The sequence below is a fragment of the Tympanuchus pallidicinctus genome, unplaced genomic scaffold, assembly GCF_026119805.1.
Source record: "Tympanuchus pallidicinctus isolate F22 unplaced genomic scaffold, pur_lepc_1.0 scaffold4, whole genome shotgun sequence".
Classification (NCBI taxonomy): Eukaryota; Metazoa; Chordata; class Aves; order Galliformes; family Phasianidae; genus Tympanuchus; species Tympanuchus pallidicinctus.
Genome location: NW_026294758.1, coordinates 38699799 through 38718935, shown reverse-complemented (window position 1 = coordinate 38718935; position 19137 = coordinate 38699799). Strand labels below are relative to the sequence as shown.

General features: G+C 35.1%; 1 protein-coding gene across 1 annotated transcript in view; it reads right to left on the bottom strand.

Moving 5' to 3' along the window:
- Positions 1–6420: 6420 nt before the first annotated feature.
- Positions 6421–19137, bottom strand: part of ALDH1A1 (aldehyde dehydrogenase 1 family member A1) — a 31503-nt gene continuing 18786 nt past the window's right edge. Inside the window, exons 7-13 of the mRNA XM_052701306.1 lie at positions 17702–17815; positions 15936–16038; positions 15224–15408; positions 12710–12874; positions 10672–10829; positions 9222–9296; positions 6421–7008 (exon numbers count right to left, since the gene is read on the bottom strand). Of these exons, the coding sequence (XP_052557266.1) occupies positions 6936–7008; positions 9222–9296; positions 10672–10829; positions 12710–12874; positions 15224–15408; positions 15936–16038; positions 17702–17815 (873 nt within the window). The 3' untranslated portion in view covers positions 6421–6935. The remainder of the gene's footprint in view (positions 7009–9221; positions 9297–10671; positions 10830–12709; positions 12875–15223; positions 15409–15935; positions 16039–17701; positions 17816–19137) is intronic.

Below are 19137 nucleotides of genomic sequence, written 5' to 3'. Positions count from 1 at the left end.
TAAATTAAGACTTAATTATGAATTATCTGTCCATTTTGCTGAGTTTGTTCTAAGCAATTTTTATTCTGAATTTTAAATTACTGTGTATGCAGGTCTTTAGCATTTTGGTACTATATTCCTTAAGTAAACATATGAAGAAGAGGTATAGAATTTAGGAATTGGGCATAATATTCTAAATTAATTTATTTCCCAGTATTTTGCACAATTTGGGTTATTTTTTTCTACCTCTTTAAAAAGTTCAGTATATTTTCCTGCCTCAAATCTATTACCTTTCATGTATTTTCTGCTAACATATATTTTCCTTTTCATAAAATATATTTTATATCATCGCTTCCTTCAAATTCACCTCTTAGGCCCTTAAATATTTTGGGAAATAAAATCTTTACCACCTTACTTACTCACAAAATCCCTTTCTTTGATTACTACAAACAAGATTTGATCTTGATGTGTATTTGCTAGGTAATTGTAGTCTATGTGCAAATATGCACTGACATACACACTTGCAGATTTGTGCATCAGTACTTCAGAGAAGCAAGCTTTCTCATAGAGAACACAATGACTAAAAAGTAAACAGATATTTTCTGTTTAATCATTTAATGTCTTATTTATACAATAAGAATTTCAGTTTTAAATATTTAACTTGTTTCTGGATTCTCTCAACTGGTGTGCTCTTTTTTCTGTCCTCAGATTTGTTATACATTTCCCTGGCTGAATGTCATTATTAAAACTCTCACCTTCAAAATAATTTATTCTATGCAGCATTCAAGAGAAAGATTATTATTGAAGTTGTCCATTTGATTTGCTTAAAAATTAAAGAGACAAAATGCACCTTACAGATAGAACATACTTTTGGAAGTCAAAGCAGTAGTGTCATGCAAACAGTCCTGGGGCAGTAAAGCAACAGACTACAAGGAATAACTCATTCTTCTGTTCAGAGGATAGTGATATTCACAGAAGATGTTTACCTGAATTATATGGATATTTCCCATGTATTTATGTGGAAAACAAGAAGGAAACAAAGTAAAACAGGTACTAAAAGTGTCAATGAATAAACCTTATAAAAAGATGTAATTTGACTAAATAAGGTTAAAAAATTGAACTCAATTAACTTACATATGTAAGTGAATAAAACTTGCCACAAATAAACCAGTAGGAGTTAACAATTCAGGCTGTACAGACGTAAAGGTGGATAAAAGTGACAGATAATATACTAAAGTTTTTTGCAAGATCTCTTTCTTTAGTGAAGGTTTGTATGTCACGTATGGTAAAAAAAAGCACTAAAAAGCGATTCCTGAAATAGAGGCTTGTACTCTGTGATCTACTTTAAAAAAGTGAACAGACGAATGTATAGGCATTTTACATTTTGTTAAAGTAATTGAGAATTCTCTGAAGTGGAGTACAATGAAACACAATGCAAACTGAGAGAACATATTGTGAGCGCGGCACACAACCTGAGGACACCTTACTTTGTTGATCATAAGGTTTAGATTTCTAGGATGCTTCCTTCTGATTAACTCTCCTTATGGCTAATGTCACCAGTTGTTTGCTTATGATTGTTTGCTGAGGTCTAGAGAAAAGCATAAGATACTCTAAGTTTCCCATCTATATATATCAGCAAAATGCAAGATATAAGTGCTGTATATTACACTCTGACGTTTCTTTATGTCTATAGAGAGGACTGGTTGTTTTGCTCATTTGTATAACACCACACAAATTATCCACATAAATAACTCTAGTACTGCATTTCTCAATCTTATTAAAGTTATTTCTCACGGCATTCAATTTGGAAAGCTAATTTCATTTCACATCTCCTTTACAGTGATGTTAACAGAGAAAGTAGTCATGCTGCATGGAAGAAGAGTTGGATTAAGAAAAGGAGGTTGAAGTAGGAGAAATCTAAGTGCTTTTCCCTCTGCACTTTTGGTGAGAGACTAATGAAGAAGCTATATGTGTTTTTCTGAAGGGATGTAATTCAGGTATGTGAGCTCACAGTGCTTCTCTCTCTACCCTCCTACTGCTGTTTGAACTTTATTGGCTCTCATGATTTGTAGTCATCTGAGAACAGGCAGCAGAAGCTGACATATAGAAGAGACTTTGCACTCCAAAGTTCTTTGTAGTTCTTTGTTGTTCAGTTGTTTAACTTGGTCTTGTGAAACATTTTCTCTTTTCCTACTCTTTTTTTTTTTCTTTTTTTTTTTTCTTCCCCCTGTAGATACCTACAAACACATCAGCATTAGTAGCGAGTGACTGTATCTTCTTTCTCTTTCAAACTGAATCCCAACCCCAAAACACAAAATGTTTATTGGTCAGAACATTCAGAAATAAGTACTTAATTTTATTTTAGACAATTTTGACTTAATACATAGAAAGAAATATTTACTCTTGAAATTCCCCACGTAGAGAAAACAACAGGTAAAGAATGTTGAATAGTGAGTATATTAATATTGAGTAACTTGTATTGAGTGTTTATTCATCATTATCATCTGGTAAAGAAATCTCTGTAGACAGATTCTGATTTTCTTGTGTTCCTTTAATATCCAAATGCAAACACTGGCCATTTTTTCTTGTAGTTAAGCCTTGACCAGGGTACTAAGTGAAAGCCCAAAAATTGTGCAAAAAATAAGTGCTCTGTGGATTACCAGTGAAGATTTATGTGAGATAACTTGTGTTAATTCTCTTCTCTGAGGATTTCTGGAGACAGTGGAGTTCATAAGATCTTATTTGTTTTAAAAAGCATCGAGACCGCAGATAAGCAGCGTCGATGATGCTTTGTGTTACAAACTTCTCTCTACTAAGGATGCATTTTAGTACTGTGAATTGTCTGTTCATAGTCAGTGTCTGATAGTTTTTGTCTATCTATCTGTACACTAGATCTAATTATAATCCAAAGACAATATTCACTAACACATTTCTTCTTTCACATTCTTTTGAAGACTTTTTTTTTTTTTTTAATAGAGGTGGTTATGGATAACATTGTTCTCACTTGATTCACTGCCTGTCAGACATTCTTAATTTCCAATGGCAATAAATCTCTAATCTTGCTCAAATTTTTCCAGTCTCATTCTACTGTTACCACATGTTCAGCTCAGTCCTCAGCATATTCACTATATCTAATAACGAGCTTTATTCAGAAAGAGTGTAGCATCTGGAATCACCAGCAATCTTCTAGGAGCTAATACTTAAACCGTTGATATTTTGCACTGTCTGGCAGGTATGATAACATCAACATGCCATTTAGGTTGCTAAAGCTAGATGTCAGCTATATGGTTCATACTATGTCATCAAAATTTCTTAATATTCTATGACAGAAGTACTTATAGTTAAAGAATTTTTCTGCAGTAACAGTGAGAGTATGGTGCTCTGTTACAGTGGTTTAATTGAAAAGTTAACCAGAAGATGTCAAATTGACAAGGAGCATATTAAGCCTGACATTACTTAGTCATAGCATTATATTCCACATAGAACAATAAGAAATGTGATGTATATAAAGTAATGTATTCAGAAACAAATAGCAAAGAACTATCCTTTTCCACTTGCTCTTCCTTCTTCTCCCTTCTCCATTATTTGATTCTCAATACCTCTTACACTAATAATTTTTTTCTTGAAAGAGTTTGCTACTCTATTCTGCTCCCATCCAGGGCAACCTTCATGTATTTTGGTTAATACTTACTTACCAAACACCTTGGCTAACTCAAATCTTTCTTTGCTGTCTACTAGCAATATGCAGAAGTGGCTGTGGCAACTTTATTATACTGTTTATTAATCATCTTTGTTACTGCCCTTGGACCAAATTTCACAAGTCAGAATTTCAACAGTCAAATCATTCGATAACAATTATGTTTACTGGGTCCTCATACCCATCCAATTTTTTTCATGCAACAGTTGATTTATGTCCTTCCTGCAAGACTACAGAGCATTTTATTTGACTGAGTCAGTTTATGTTTTGCTTCCAGATCTTTAACTTCTGTTTCCAGAGCAGTATATTTGTCAAGCCACTGTTTTTCTCTCAGTGTAGCAGAGGTTATAATTCAGCCCTTGAGAAGAGTCTAAAATCTCAGGGAGGCCTCCCACAAAGTTAACAAGGAACTATTATTCCCAAATTTTTGGAGACTCTTCTTTGCTTCTTTAAGTGGAACCTTTCCTAATAAGGATTTTTTTAAATATGAGTTTTCAGTAGAAGGATAAATGAAAGGCAATTTTAACACCAAGAAAACTCGGATGAGAACAGAAGAATCAGGCAGTGAAAACATGATCAGACAGTAAACATGGTGGTAGTGGGAGCAGGGTGAGTGGGGGCTCTTATTCTGTTAAAGATCTTCACATTAACTTTTACAGAATTATAGTGAGATCTTACAGAACCTCAAGGTAACCCTCAGCTTTGCTCTAACTCTTTCTTGCACTCCTAATTCTGCTATTGTTTCATTCCTTCCTTCTTATTTTTCTTGCACTTGACTTTTCTGCACTCATTTTTTGTGTTCCAGACAGAATATCCTACTCTTTTCCCCTCAAATCCTTTTGTTTGCCAGGATCTCACATCTTTCAAATTCCTTCCTAAGACCTCCTTCATCAAGGAATTTTAACTCCTTATCCAAGCCAGATGCCTTTCTTGCTCAAAATACTTTTTTCCATATCTTCTCTTGTGTGTCTTAAAAGACATGGATATCTGGCAGTCAGGGATTATCAGTAATTTTCTTCCTTGAGACAGAATGAGAATTTCTTATTGTTTCATTGTTTTGACTGATCAATCTAAGAGTTCTTCTATCTCATGGTTGCCATTCAGTAGTTTTCCTCTTTAAAAATTACTGCAAATATGGGGATGCTTCTGCCATGGCAAGACTTAAAGGACCTCAGATTTCTAGGACTTGTTTTTTCATACTGCAAGAATGAGACAACTTACCAATAAGTATGCAAAAGCTAGTCCCTTGTCAACCTTTTAGGAAAACTTAAGGAGTGCATTCAGTAGTGTTAAAATTTAGAAATTTTTATCCATGAATGAAATCATCCCATTCAGTTCAATTGGGATTTTATTATAGATTTTTTTTTTTTTTTTTTTTTTTTTGCTTAGGCATCCACTGATATATTAAAAAAAATCACTATTTCAATCCAAATTAAAACTATATTTTTAGTAACTGCTACAGACTATAAAAGTCAGCTTTCAGGATATTTAAAAGGAAGTGCAACAAGTTCACTCCTCTTTTTAAATTTCATTCTCTGTGAAATGCTGAGCAGAACTTTACTAGCACTATGAGCAGTGTTTGCGTACAGATCAACTATTGCTTTTCTCATGTTTCATCCTAGTAAATTTCAGTGGTGTGATAGTAATTTAAGCCCAGAAAAAAAGGGCTTCAATGATTACTGTGTAATATTTGCAGAGTTTTAGTCATCATTTATCCCTGCCCAGACTGGGTGATCATAATTTACTGTACATATATGCATACATAATGCAAAGACTGGAGTATTTAATTATGCAAGCATAGTTATGAATACTCTCAGTTGTGAAAGGACTCACTGGTAAAACAAATTTATGCTTTGCATGTGTGTATGTTTGTTCACAGACAGATTGTACTAGTATTAACAGTGAGTACATTACAGAGAGAAATCCACTCCTGATCTTGATTCTGCATTAGAAACAAAGTGGTTGTAAAGCAAATGGGACTGTATTTTTGAAATTCCAGGTACATTTTTGTGATGCACCATGAACTGCTTTTCTCCTCTTGGGTAAACTGGCCTTTGTGTGTCTTTCTCAATCATATCCCATGTACTGTAGACAAACACAGATATTCTGAATTCTTCAAACTTACCAGATGCCAAAAGGTGTACTTCTTTACACTAGCAGCTCTTTGGAACAACTTCAGTGTATCATCAAATAAACCAAAAGATATACTTGGTTCTGATAAAAATGTTGGGTGTTTCACCTCAGTTGAATGGCAGCCTTTGTTTTTTTTTTGCTCTCTTTATTCTCTCTCTCTCTCACACACACACACGTAACACACAGTAACACACTTCTCTGACACAGGATTTTTACAAAAATGACCAAATAATCTTATTACTGGATGTTACATTTTGATGACATTGGATTACTTCAGTTGGCAAAGCAAAGGAAACTCTCATCTTCCCTTCTCTCATTATTTCCCGTTTGTCATCTGTTAAGAATTTTTGATGCATTTATCACTTCAGAGCCAAATGCTGTCTCTCAGCAAAGGGCCAGTGTTCCGTATGTTCATATCTTTCCACTTATGACACTCAAAGAATGAGGGAGTTTAGTCTCTATAAAGACAAGATGATGTATTTCCAATGACCTCAACACATCACTGAAACAGTAGTGCATCATAAAGGATGTAAAATATGTCCCATGTAATGCCCAGTAGTAAGACAGTGCAATATAGAAGACTAAAGAAAAAGTAGGTTTCACTTTTGAAGTATGATTTTATCATTCTTTAATAGTATCCAGATTACATTTGTGTAGTACTCACTATGATGAAAGAATTCAGCAGTTGTAGAAAGTTATATAGAAGAAGTCCATTATTTTGAAAGACACAAAATAGTATTCACCTGCTAGTTACTCATAAGTGCTTTTGGTAAGGCCACAAAGAAAAAACAGCTTGCCATCTAACATTTACAGGACCACATAAATTCCAATAGTACATGCAAGATATAAGTGAAAGGATCATTTCCATAGCACTATGGAGAGCTTCCACTGAAAATAAAAATAAATCTTAAGGAGTTAGTCATTTTCCAAACATTAAATTTTCCCTTTCTCAGTTAATTACATTAAATTTTCTACTTTATTATTTATATTGTTACTGTAAGCAAGCTTTTCTTTTACAATCAGGAAGCAAAAAGGTTAAGAATAATGCAGGACATAAAGCATTTCAGAATTCAAATAGCTTTTTCAGGTTCATTTGAAGAAGCTAAATTCTGCACATCAAGAAGAATTACGAGTTCTTCTGTGGAATCTTGATTGTGACAGTCTTAACTTCAGTGTATTCATGAAGGCCGTATTCTCCCCTAGACAAAAGAAAACCAAGAGAAATACCGAAGTTAATAAGTTAATGCTTTTCATACAAATTATGTCCTTGTACTTTCCATGGCACTGTTCAATTGCGCAGATGGGTAACAGGGTTAATAGACATATCTGTAAGACATCTGTGGAGTTAAACTGCTTTTGGATGCCTTTCGAAAAGCTGTAATAATTGTTTCCTGGGAAAAGTGGGAAAGAGAGTGGTTTCATTCCTGTGCAAAAGAATGGCATTCAGTCAGTGTAGTGCATTTCTAAACTGAGTTTGTGTGCAACAAATCAGGCATGCGTTAGGTCTTTGCAGGCATACACAACACATCTTTTGCCAAAGCCTTCCTCTGCTGTCAAGAGTCTTTTCCAGAGTCTAAGAAATAGAAGCTTAATCTCAAGTAAACTGGAGCAATAATTAATCCTCTGTGAAATCTCTGAGACTGTGAAAATACTTAATCTTAGTGTGATGTTCTTAACATGATTCCACCTTTAGGTTTTACATGACAAGATGAAGTTTACTTATGTGTCTAGCTGGTTGGCATTTGATGCAGGAAAGGTATTTAGACATAACTTGACCGGTTTTTCAGAACCAAAGTTTCTGTGATGCAACGCTACTCAGTTCCCAGAAAAATCTAGATACTCATGTACGCAAAACAGAAACCTGTACTCAGGACTCCGCTGTGGGAAAATGAATCCCAATTTTCTTACTGTTTTGATGATGTATTTTGTTATTACGTGGCATTTAGTAGTTCACTTCATAGTGGTGTTAAAACTCCAAGAACTATATAGGGATTTTTTTTCTGGGATTCCAGGAAACTGATGGTTTGACACACTGACTTAATTCAGTGCAATTTTTTCACACATATTTCTGCCGCTTCTACAACTGATTCCCAACTGCTTACAAAGCTTTTAGTTTTTTTATTTTTATTTTTATTTTTATTTTTATTTCATTTTCCATGGCAGACCTTTGTCTGGTGCTTATTCCTTTCCTCACTATTCCTTGCTCTTCAGTGGAAATATATTTTTTGTTAGAGTACTAGTTGCGATTTTGGACCAAGCATTAGGAAAAACTTCATTTGCACAAATCTGAACTGCTACAAAATGCACAGTAGTGCATTTCTGTGATATTATTGATTTCCCATTTTTTTCTTTTTTTTTTTTTCCCCACAGCAAGTAAATCTTCAAAATAATTCTACAAAGGTCTATAATTCAGAAGTGAAGATTTCCCAATTTTTGGCAATCAAGTGCATAACAGTCTGTGTTAGCAATGGTCCAGATGTGGTGAGTTTTTTTTTTTTTTTTTTTTGTTTTGTTTTGTTTTGTTTTGTTTTTAATTTTGTTTGTTTTCATTTCATTTTCTGATTCTCTCAGCATTTGTATAAATCTCTTCTCTTTGAAGCCATTGGCACAACATTTGCTATGAGGAGCATATTGAATCCAATAATAAGAAAGCATGAAAAACCTAGCTTTTATTTCTTTTAAATAATAAAAAAAAATCTGATGTCTTTCCCTTGCATTTCTTAACAAAAGTCTGCTGTGATTTATGTTGCAAGAAGCCCAAAAGCAAAATGCTATAATGTAGAAAAAGTGTAGGATATTGTATCTTAACAGCACAGCACATGATATGAATCTAATGCTACTATGAATATCAGAATGAATGTGGATGAAAGAAGACGTGATTCGAACTGAAACTGTAGTAAATCTTATGTCTGAAACAATTTGAATAGCTTTTCACTTCTATAAGCTGTGTTCCATTTCTTTTCCCACTTCCCTGGGAAAAGACAAGAGTATTGCAACTATACAGTTATATTTTACAATGCATTTAATCAAGTTGGATAGTAAATTCAAGGATTTTAAAATGTCTTGTAATCTTAAAAAAGGGACACTTACAGTGGATTCCACAAACTATGCATGATTTCTGTGTACATATATGTATGTCAATGACACTTTCTATATATATGCAAAAACCGTACACCATAAACACAATGATTAGTTTTTCATATTAATAGTCTGCAAACTACTTCGCAGTTCTTGTGAAAATTGTCTTTATAATGGAATTCTTTGCTTGACATTCATGATATTTCTGAATATTACACAGAGTAGTTTGTCAAAATCTCAAGTTGGTGATCCTAGCTGTGAATATTAATAGCTGGAATTTCGAATTTCATCTTCTATTTCCTATGAATCTACAGTATTAAAGTTGTTTACTTACATTTCTCTTCCATTTCCTGACATCTTAAATCCTCCAAAAGGACACTGAGCTGACAGTGCACTATAACAATTAACCCTGGAAGAATTATATAAAAAAAGACTTTAGAAAGTATGAAACAACCTTTCTCACTTCTGACAAGTCCGTGTTGTGCCATCAGCTATAATATATTTGTGGTGATAAATCTGTGGTATAATACATATGAGTAATGCATTTGCAAGAAATATGCTACTGTGATGAAGTAGCATATTGATCAGAAGTCTTCAAGCTGAGTGAAAGTCACATCTTTCTTCTGATAGTAACAACGAATCTCCTTCCTAATCAATGAATCAGCTCTCAACCCAAATCTAAGCAGAGATAGTTCTGCTGTATGTCTACTTTCAATAGGCAAATTCAGGTCACTTAAATATTTGTTTAGGAAACTTTTTTTTGGTTCTTCTCAGTGTTAAGCCATTCTGTACTGTGGCTGAAAATATAAAAAATAGTAAGTACACGTGCTTTGAGTGCCAGTGAAATTAATTGTTCACTTTCTGATAGGAAAATGTGCGACTCTTTGTCAGAAATTATATTGTCTGATGTTCCTTCAGGTTTCCACTTTTGCTTCTCCCATCTTTGCCTTTTAGTTCCGTATAGGTTGCCTTTTTCTTTTCCACTTCTACGTGACAGTTTTTTTGCAAGTTTTTTCTGCCTTATGGTTCCCCTTAGCATCTTTTCCTCCCTACTTGTAACTGTTCTTAGAATTATAGAATCATAGAATCCATAGAGTTGGAAGGGATCTTTAAAGGCCATCTAGTCCAGCTGCACTGCAATAAACGGGGACATCCACAGCTAGATCAGATTGCCCAGGACCCGATTCAAGCTTGTCTTGAAAGTCTTCAGGGACAGGGCATCAGCCACGTCTCTAGGCAAGCTGTTCCACTGCCTCACCACCCTCTCTGTAAAAGACTTTTTCCTTTTATCCAACATAAATCTACCCTCTTTAAGCTTGAAGCCATTTCCCCTTGTTCTATCACCACAATCCTGCTTCTTCAATCCGTACTGATTCTTACACTTTTTTGAATCATGTTATATCAATTTTTTCATTCACAGGAAAATTTTCTGCACAGATTAATGGTCAAGCAATTTCAAATAATGGATTTATTTGCACATTACAGAAAATGATCCCTGCAAATTGAATATGTATTTGGTTACCCCCAAATCCTGAATAGAAAAGAAACCAGTGTCTTTACTGTCTTTCCTTTTGTTTTCTTTCACTTTTAGTAAGCATATGTAAGCATGGTAAGCACATTTTTTTTAAAATAAGTTTACAGGGCAAATGTGTGAAGAACAGAAGTATTTGTAATATCTCAGTAGGTATGGACAAGTGAGGGTTGAAATACAATAGTGTACCAGCAAAAGCAGTTTTCTAGTTTTCTGCATTTCTGAGGGAAGATTTAAATGAGTCATGACTTACCACACTGTCCCAGCCTGAAGAGCAGCTGCAAATGTCAGTGCTTTATCAATGTCTTTGGTAAAAACTGCTGCTGCTAAGCCATAGGTAGTGTTATTTGCCCTCTTGATAACTTCATCTATAGTTTTAAACTTCATGATTTGTTGAACAGGTCCAAATATCTGTTTTAGGCACATACAAATAAATGAAGTGGACCATCGTATCTTATTATCACAATTTATAAACAATAAAAAATGTTTCTTTCAGACAGTCTTGTTCCTAAATTCAATCAGCCAAGGTTATCCATGTTAGAGTTCTAAAATGGATTATAAATTAACATGGAGGTAATATTCTTATAGTATGGAGCAAATCAAGTTGGCCTCTTGTAAAAAGAAAAAAGAAAAAAAATGAGTAAAGCGATAGATAAGAAACAATACACAATGAAAATAAATAAATAAATAAGATGAAGAGATGCCTAGCATAACAGGTATGTAACATGGAGTTATGGTATGTTACAGATCTATACTGGTGAATAGCCAACTGATATTTCTTCAGGAAACTCCAAGTTGAAAAAGGTATTCAACATATCTCTCTCCTAAACTTTTAATTAGTCCTTCATTTCTGCAGATATTAGCACAATTAAACATGTGCACCAGTCATATATGTTCTGCTCTCTTTCTGGGTTCAATATGAGAAAATATTCTATTAAACTTCTCTTTCTCACTGCTATCTCTGTGTTTGCAGCTGTATATGAACACTACCTACAACTTCATGCTAACACTGTGTAGGGCAGGGGGGCATTATTGCATCTAAATGCTTCAGTTCCCATCATTTATGAGACTTCCACTTGATTCTATTGGAAAATATTGACTCCTAGTTTCTAATTGGTGTTGCGAGGAATTATTTACACTGATTACAAAAAACAGTGAACGTTTCTTCAGTGTGCAAGCCTGAGATTAAAAATCCAAGCATTCTTTAAATTGCCTTTGCTCTCTATGGTTTTGTTACTCAATAGATTCAAAATATTGTGAGAAGGTCAGTTCTTACAGTTCTGCTGAGCTAAAGGAAAGAAATAAGCCTGTGAGGAAATGTATCTGTGATGTCTCCTACCTGTTTTACAGATCAGAAGAAACACTTCAAGTTACTTTTTAAGCAACTTTATCTGATTTTTCTTGTCTTTGCAATTAGCACTCAGTGCTCTGGTGTTCATTTTAACTTAGCCTTTTTAATTTTGCTAACCATATGAAGTATGAGCAGCAGCATGCATTAGCAGTCTTGCTGGTAAAAAGAAGTAACTCCTAGATGTCTTACAATTTTGAAGGAGCTTTCTAGCATAAAGAAATATAACAGACAATAATTGCACTAGTATTAATCCAGACAAATGAAAGCCAAACAACACAGAGAATGAAGAGATCATAACTTTACTTTGAGACTGTGCTCACGGAAAAGCTCTGCGCTCATAACCCTTTTCCTTCCAGCTTGTCATTGCTAACCTAGCACTGCCCCCTTAGTTGGTTCACTACAAGCCCTTCAACACTGCATGGGTACTTCTGCAAAGGAATTTAGATGAAGCAACCCTGCAGAGGCAACACTTTTCTGTAATTGTCACTAAGCAAAACGCCCGTGGAAGCACAACTCATTGCAAAATAGCTGTTTGGTGCCTATTGTGTCAAAACTGCAACTTGAGCTGCTCCTTAGGGACTGCAGATTTCACAAGTTATGTTTTCAACATTTGTTTCTCTGTTACAGTTACCATAGCTGATATGTGAGACGTGGGCAGTATGAGGTGACGTAATTAACAGACCCAGCCTTAACATTTCTTATCTCTTATCAACTTAAGGTGGTGCCTTTGCTGGCAGGCCAGCCTCATACTCCTCTCCATTGACCTCTAATGGACTGGTGAAAGAGGCCTAAGAAACCAAGAAAAGGACTTCAAACACCAGGCCGGAACAACAGATTAATTTGGAACATTTTTATATAGTCACTTGACCTTCTGAATGGATATTTTGTACACACATTTAAACTGAAAATCTCCAGTATTGACTGCCAAGAATTTATTTACCTCTTCTTTGGCGATGCGCATATCATCCGTAACATTAGAAAAAACTGTGGGCTGGATGAAGTAACCCTTGTTTCCCCATGCACCTCCTCCACATTCCAGTTTGGCTCCTTCTTTTTTTCCACTCTCAATTAGATCCAGGATTTTTTGAAACTGCTCCTTATCAATCTAAGTGAAAAAATACACAGGGATTAAAACAGTGTCAAGCTCACAACTTAAAAATGTTCCAGCTTTGTTCAACAGCATGTGTTGAAGAAGGACATCTGGAAAGCCCAGCAAACATTCTTGTCAATAACTTCTAAAAACTATTCAGGTAAATCAGTAATGAGAAATTTTCACTCAGAAAAATCAGCTGTACAAGGACTGATAGCATGCGTATCTTAAATATAAATGAAAGAAAATCTATAAAATAAACATATATGGTACTTTTTCCAGAAGTGTTCTCAGCTGCAAATGATTCATACAAATAAGAATTGATGAGCTTGTTTCTGAAGTTATAACAGGGGGATTGATCTAGCTTGCAAGATTCTCTTGTACTTCACTGGGGCTGGTAGATTGGCCCTGCTGTTTTTCTAAATCATTAAAGAATGTTAAAAAGAAATGGTACAATATAACTGAAATTCACTGCTGTTTTTAAGTTCTGAGTTGTTAGTAGAATAAAGACTCTTAGCTTTTGTGGTTTGGGAAACATAGATTGCAGATTTTGTTTTTTGTTTTTTTTTTTATTGGACGAAGACAACTTCTGTCCTTCTTCCCCAAGTTCACCAAGAAAGACAGCATGGAAAGGGAAGGGAAAGGGAGTTTATGATGGTGGTACAGTAAAGGTTTATATTTCTCTAACCTCTTCCAGTTTTTTTAGCTACAAAAGAGATAAAAGCAAATATTGTGAACAGGACAAGGAAGAGCTCACATTTACCTCTCTCTTCTTCCCTCTTCAAATCTACTAATCAGCCCTTCATGCATTAGAGAAATTATCTACAAAGTAACATTTATTTCAAGAAAAATTCAATGGTAGTTCATGCTGTTTGGTGGAGGCATACAATACAACACCTTTTTTTTTTTTTTTTTTTTGAACTTAAATTTTTAGAGTCATAGAATCCTTAAGAGTTGGAAAGCACTTTTAAGGATCATACAGTATAGCTCCCCTGGAATGAATAGGGACATCCACAGTAAGATCAGGTTGCTCAGAGCCTGGTCCAGGCTGGCCTTGAGTGTCTCCAAGGACAGGGTTTCCACTATCTCTCTGGGCAACCAGAGAAAAAGATTCTTTTAAACAATTTCATGACTCTTCAATCTGTCAGAGTTCAACTTTTCAATCTCTAGCTAATGAAGACACTAAAATTACTTCTGGGGGGGCTCTTGCACAGAAATTCTTTTCTGTGTTCATAGTCATCACTCAGTGAAGTAGACATATATTTTATTCTCTTACTCGTGCAATAAAAAGGTGTCTTTTCACTTAAACAACAAATATTACTATTTCAGTCATAGAACAACACAGCATTGCAAAAAGGTTTGGGAGATTCCTGGATGTATATTAGACTAAACAGTTATTCAACTAAAGCTGTGATAAAAGCTTATAATTTTAGGGGTATTTATTTCTGGGGATATTTATAAGGAGGTGATTTTTAGTTCCATGTGCTCTCCTTGTCATTATCCTTTCAAACAATTGCCTTAGTGCACACTGAAGATATAAAGTTTCTGCTACCCTGGTGGCCAAATATCTCTTGTGCATAAACATCATGAAGAGAAAATGTTTAGATGATACAGCTCAAGTTTTTTTCAGTCATTTCTTTGTTATTGCTATCATCATAATTTTTCTTAATAATCTGTGAATTATCATATATATGTTATTTTACATTTCAGCAGGGCTTTTGTATTTTCTTTCATGCCTGCTGTGCAAAACACTACCCAAACTTGTGGCCTGAGGGAGGTGTTCTCCCAGAGAGCCTACGAACTGGTGGAAAAATTTGGTTTTCAATGAAGCTATATGACACAGGAACACAGTGAATCAGTTCACATTTAATAGGGAATCTGTTGGCATAACCTTTTAACACCAAAAGACAAAATACAAAATTTTGATTTTTAATTGTGTGGTATTCTAAAACTGAGATCAGTATAACAAAGACCTAGCATCTTGAAAAATACTCTCAGCTTTAATTTCCTGAAGTTACTCACTTACTGAGGCACCAATTGAATATAAGGCTAGCACTCTAATATGGGTGGTATGGGCAACTTGCACTTTTACAGCTGTTGCACTGGAACTTTCTCAAAGCATTGAAGTTCTGTGTAATGGTCCCTTTTTCCATACCAAATGGATCTGGAAAAGAGAATGAAATCGTACTCCTGTCTTACTAATTCTTTGATGGTAATGCAAACAACCCTCACTCCAGTTTTTCTTCCTAATTCTCAGTCACTAGTCAACGGTTCTCAGCATTAACACTAAAACAAGAGCAGATTTAGGAGTACATTAAAGTGGGATGTTCTGTCAAAATTAAATGAGAGACATATATTACTCACTTGAGGGCCTTGCTGTACACCAGGTGACAGAGGATCCCCAAGAATGTATTTCTTTGCTCGTTCAATGCTCCGACGAACAAACTCGTCATAAATAGGCTCCTCCACAAAAATTCTGGATCCTGCTACACAACACTGTCCTTGGTGGTAGAACAGACCAACGTGTGCAAATTCCACAGCTTCATCCACTGCAAAGAAATGCAGACTTCATCAATCATGAATTTGAGTGGTCACCTCATGAATTATTTCTAGATTTGCCATGTCATCTCATTTCTCTTTTTCTCGCTTTTTATTTCCATGATCATTTAAAATGTAAGAATTCACTCATTTTATCAATGTCCAAAGCTACTCTTATACACAGCAGCACTATATTCTGAAAAAAACACATTCAACTGTTTTATGTCAAATATTGATTCAGCATTACCATGAGAAGTCCACTAGGAAGATAATAAACCATCTGTTGGGTTTTGATTCTGAATTCTTTTTGCACTAGAATCATAGTTATAATAAGTGTTGGCAGACTGTCAGATATCTCAGTCCAGCCAAATGGCCAGCAACTGCTAGTGACAATCTAGAAATAGACAGCATTACCAGAAACAAACAAACACAAAACACCAGAAACAAAAGCACACAAAAATTCTTCTTTAAGCAGATATGAGTCATTTTTTTTACAAAATGAGAAGTGACCAGGTTAAGTAATGAAAATTTTACTAACAGTCTGCATCTGCAAATATAATGTTAGGACTTTTTCCTCCAAGTTCCAGTGTAACTCTCTTCAGATTGGACTTCCCTGCTGCTTCCTTGATCAATTTGCCAACCTAAAAGTTAGAAAAAGGATGTTATTTTAAAAATAATATGATCCAGCAACATTCAGAAATCATAATCACAGTTCATAATTGCACACTCAGTAGCTGCATACATAATTAACTGCAGAAATAAAACTAAGAAGAAAAAATGAGAAACTAGTATTGGAACTGGAGAGTCAATATGGAGATGACTTTCAGTCTAGAAACCAATAATAGGCCAGTTATTTTCCCTGGAAATGTTAATGTTAGCTGTCAAAGATAATTTGTTTTTTGGTACCAACACCCCAATGGCTTGCACCTATAATCTGAAGTAGGTTCTATTTTGTACTTTGCCAGGCCCTCAATAAAATGATTTTCTCCCTTTTCATTTATGGGAAAGCCTTTTGATGGATAACTTGTATGAGAAAATATACCCACAGTATATACCCACAGTGCCAAATCTTACTCATAGTTGTTTCTCCTTTATCAGTAATAAGGAGACCAGAAATGGGAAATGGGCACGGATAGACAGAGACTCTGTGCTGTTTCTTTCAACTGAAGGCATAAATAAAGGAAATTTTATAATATGAAAAAATAGCAGGGAAAATTGAAACGTGAAATGTGCTTGTAGAACTTGCAGCTTTGGCCTATATCTCTTAGTGTGTAGCAGCTACCATATAACATCCCTGCTGTGACATTCTTCCTGACTTTGGGAATAACATTTCTTCCTGCTGAATTACACTGTCAAAAGTAATTGACAGGAATGAAAGTCTGGAAACACGTTCCACTGTCCACTTTACTTTGGAATTATACTGGGCACTAGGAATTGTAGCTGTTACAAAGGGGAACATCTGTGGAACATTTCTCAAATCTCTTTGCTTTGGGGTTCTTCTTGTTTCCCATAGCTTTTTTAGTCAAGGTTTCTGAGTTTTCTCAGTATGTACTGATTGCTGATATGAGGCAGTGCTATTTATCTTTGGAATGTACATCCAAGAAGTTAAAAGACCAATTGGCAATACTTCCATGAAGTATGTATACAGATAGATAATGTAAAGTACTCAAGTAAGGATAAAGTTTTATAGTGACAGCAAGGACAAATCTTCAGTCACATCAATAACTATTCTTGGAGTAAAGAGTAGGGAAAATTAACAGTGACTTCCTTATCAACTGTTGAACTGGTACACATTCAAATAAACTTCTAAGACCACCCCAGTGATCATCCATACAAACACAAAAATGCCATTACCTCACCTAAATGTGTGTAGGACTGGGTATGGTATGAGATTTCTGAAGTAAAAACCTACCATCACGTTGCCATTAAAGACAATACAGGACAGCGTCTTTCAGTTTTTTGCATTTTTTGAACTTATTTTTATTAAGAACTAAAAAAAAAAAATATCTATAAAAATGTTTTGTCTTTAAAGGACAAGCCTTAAAATAGCATTAATATACTAGAACCTATTGTATGTCATGAGGTGCCTTTGTTTGAATGGTTTTCCTGCCATACATTGTTTAAATACGTTTAAAGTTAATAGTAACCAACAAATCATTAAACAGACTTTGTTTAACAAACCAACAGCCAAAAGAAAGAAAAAAAGTTAAAACAGTTACATAGAAAAAAGTTAGACATTAAATCATTGCTTGGAATCAGTGAGGCACAGTTCGTGCTTATATTTTCTTGCGTTCGTTATAATACCTCAGTAGAGCCTGTGAAGGCCACTTTGTCTATGTCCATGTGGTGAGAAATTGCTGCTCCAGCGGTGGGTCCAAAGCCGGGCACAATATTCACAACTCCAGGTGGAAATCCTGCCTGAATTGGAAGAGAGAACCCCATAAAATCAGGGAAGTGATAATGTCTAGGAGACTGTCTCCTGTAGTCTGACAGCCATTTTCAGTTCTCAAGTCACCTTTTCCTAGTTGTACAGTTGTTTTCGGCCTTAGTACCCTAGAGACATTTATTTCTTGCATGGCTTACCCACCCAAACCACAGCAACTTGAGGCCATTTCCTCTTGTTCTGTCAACTGTCACCAGTAAGAAGAGATCAACCCCGCTCTTGCTATAAGCACCTTTCAGATACGGGAAGAGAGCACTAAAGTCTTCCCTCAGCCTCCTTTTCCCTAGACTGAACAGCCCCAGTTCCTTCAGTCTCTCCTCGTGGGGCATATTCTCCAAGCCCTTCACAAGACTTGTTGCCCTTCTTTGGACCTGCTCCAGTATTTTTATATATGTACTTATTTAGGCTCAGGGCATACCTGAGTTACATTCCACATAAATGAACTTTCTAATATTTATTGCTAAACAATAATAGAAATGGTATACTAGATCTTTTTTTTTTAAGATATACCCCTGCCCCACTATAAGAGCATTTTCCATGAGATACAGTAATGGCAGGATTTAGTTTACTCTTAAAACTCATTGAGTTTGCATGAAATAACAAACCACAGCCTGTGTGCTTTGCTGAATCATAGTTTTGGAGCAAAATAATAAAATGTGCTAAGTCATTGCCAACATGCTGCAAGGTCACTGAGCTGGCAATTACTGAAGTCCATGCCAACTCTTCAAACATTTTAGATTACATTTGTTGATCTTATTGGGAAACAAGATAGCTGAACTATTTAACTATTTTTCATTGGGTGTTTACTTTTTTACTTTTTCTTTACATTGGGTGTTTATTGGGCTGAGTACAATTGCCAGTGTTACTTTGGAGCCACTGGATAAACTGCAACATTCTTTGTGTTCAGGAGCACAAAGTATATTCTGTCATTTTCGGTGAGAAGAGAGTTCACAAATTTGGCATCAGTCAAGAAACGCAGGTTTACAGCTCTCTGTTAATTATAAACCCAGGTGGGTGAAAGGTTTGTTCAGTTAAAAAATAATAATAATTAGCTGTAGAAACAGGCTCTTTTCTGTGATAACTATGCTAATAAAGTCCTTGCCACTCACTTCTAAATACTCTGCTCCTGACTTAATGTTTACTTTTGACTTTGAAAGGCACTGTGCAAATATGTTTGCAAAAGAATGGAATGCAGTTTACTAAATTAGTATTGTATTGTGTTTTTTTTTTTTTTTTAACTCTGTTTGTAGGTGTGTATGAAGCTGTGTATATGCATGCTTTTGCCCTGGATTTACTT